The sequence below is a fragment of the Penaeus monodon genome, chromosome 29 (genome assembly GCF_015228065.2).
Source record: "Penaeus monodon isolate SGIC_2016 chromosome 29, NSTDA_Pmon_1, whole genome shotgun sequence".
NCBI lineage: Eukaryota > Metazoa > Arthropoda > Malacostraca > Decapoda > Penaeidae > Penaeus > Penaeus monodon.
The window spans coordinates 20,448,437-20,448,938 of record NC_051414.1 but is presented as its reverse complement, the minus strand read 5'-3'; the positions used below and the strand labels follow the sequence as shown (position 1 = coordinate 20,448,938).

At 64.3% G+C, this 502-nt stretch overlaps 1 protein-coding gene across 1 annotated transcript in view; it reads left to right on the top strand.

Annotated features, from left to right (window-relative positions):
* LOC119591767 (cadherin-related tumor suppressor-like) overlaps positions 1–502 on the top strand; it is a gene marked incomplete at its 3' end in the record, with an annotated part of 104,813 nt that overhangs the window by 98,553 nt on the left and 5,758 nt on the right. The window contains 2 exon segments of the mRNA XM_037940514.1: positions 35–194; positions 306–502. Coding sequence (XP_037796442.1) covers positions 35–194; positions 306–502 — 357 coding nt within the window.

Below are 502 nucleotides of genomic sequence, written 5' to 3'. Positions count from 1 at the left end.
CCCAAGCAAGCCCCTCATGCCCGTGCTCCCGCAGGACGCTCAACTTCAACAACGAGCCGATGTACCTGGGCGGCGTGATGACTGTGGACCCCCTGCAGGAGCGGCCGCAGCAGGTGTTCGCCGACGACTTCATCGGCTGCATCCAGGCGGTGTCCATCAACGGCCGGCCTCTCAACCTCTCCGGACCCATCCAGGTAAGCCTCGCGCGCGCGCACACCCACTGCTTGTTACTCAGAATTCTGTAATACCGAGTAAATCGAAATTTCTCCCACCATACTAAGAACGCTTTTCCTTTCCTCGCGCAGGCTCGCGGAATCTCGGACACGTGCGAGCGCGTGGCGGACGTGTGCGCGGGCAACCCGTGCGGCGAGGGCGCCACGTGCCTGGACCGCTGGTCAACCCACATGTGCCGCTGCGCCAACGGCCTCGTGGCGCCAGACTGTGACTCCGCCCTGCGGCCCGCCTCCTTCACGCGCGGCGCCTACGTGGAATTCCTGATTCG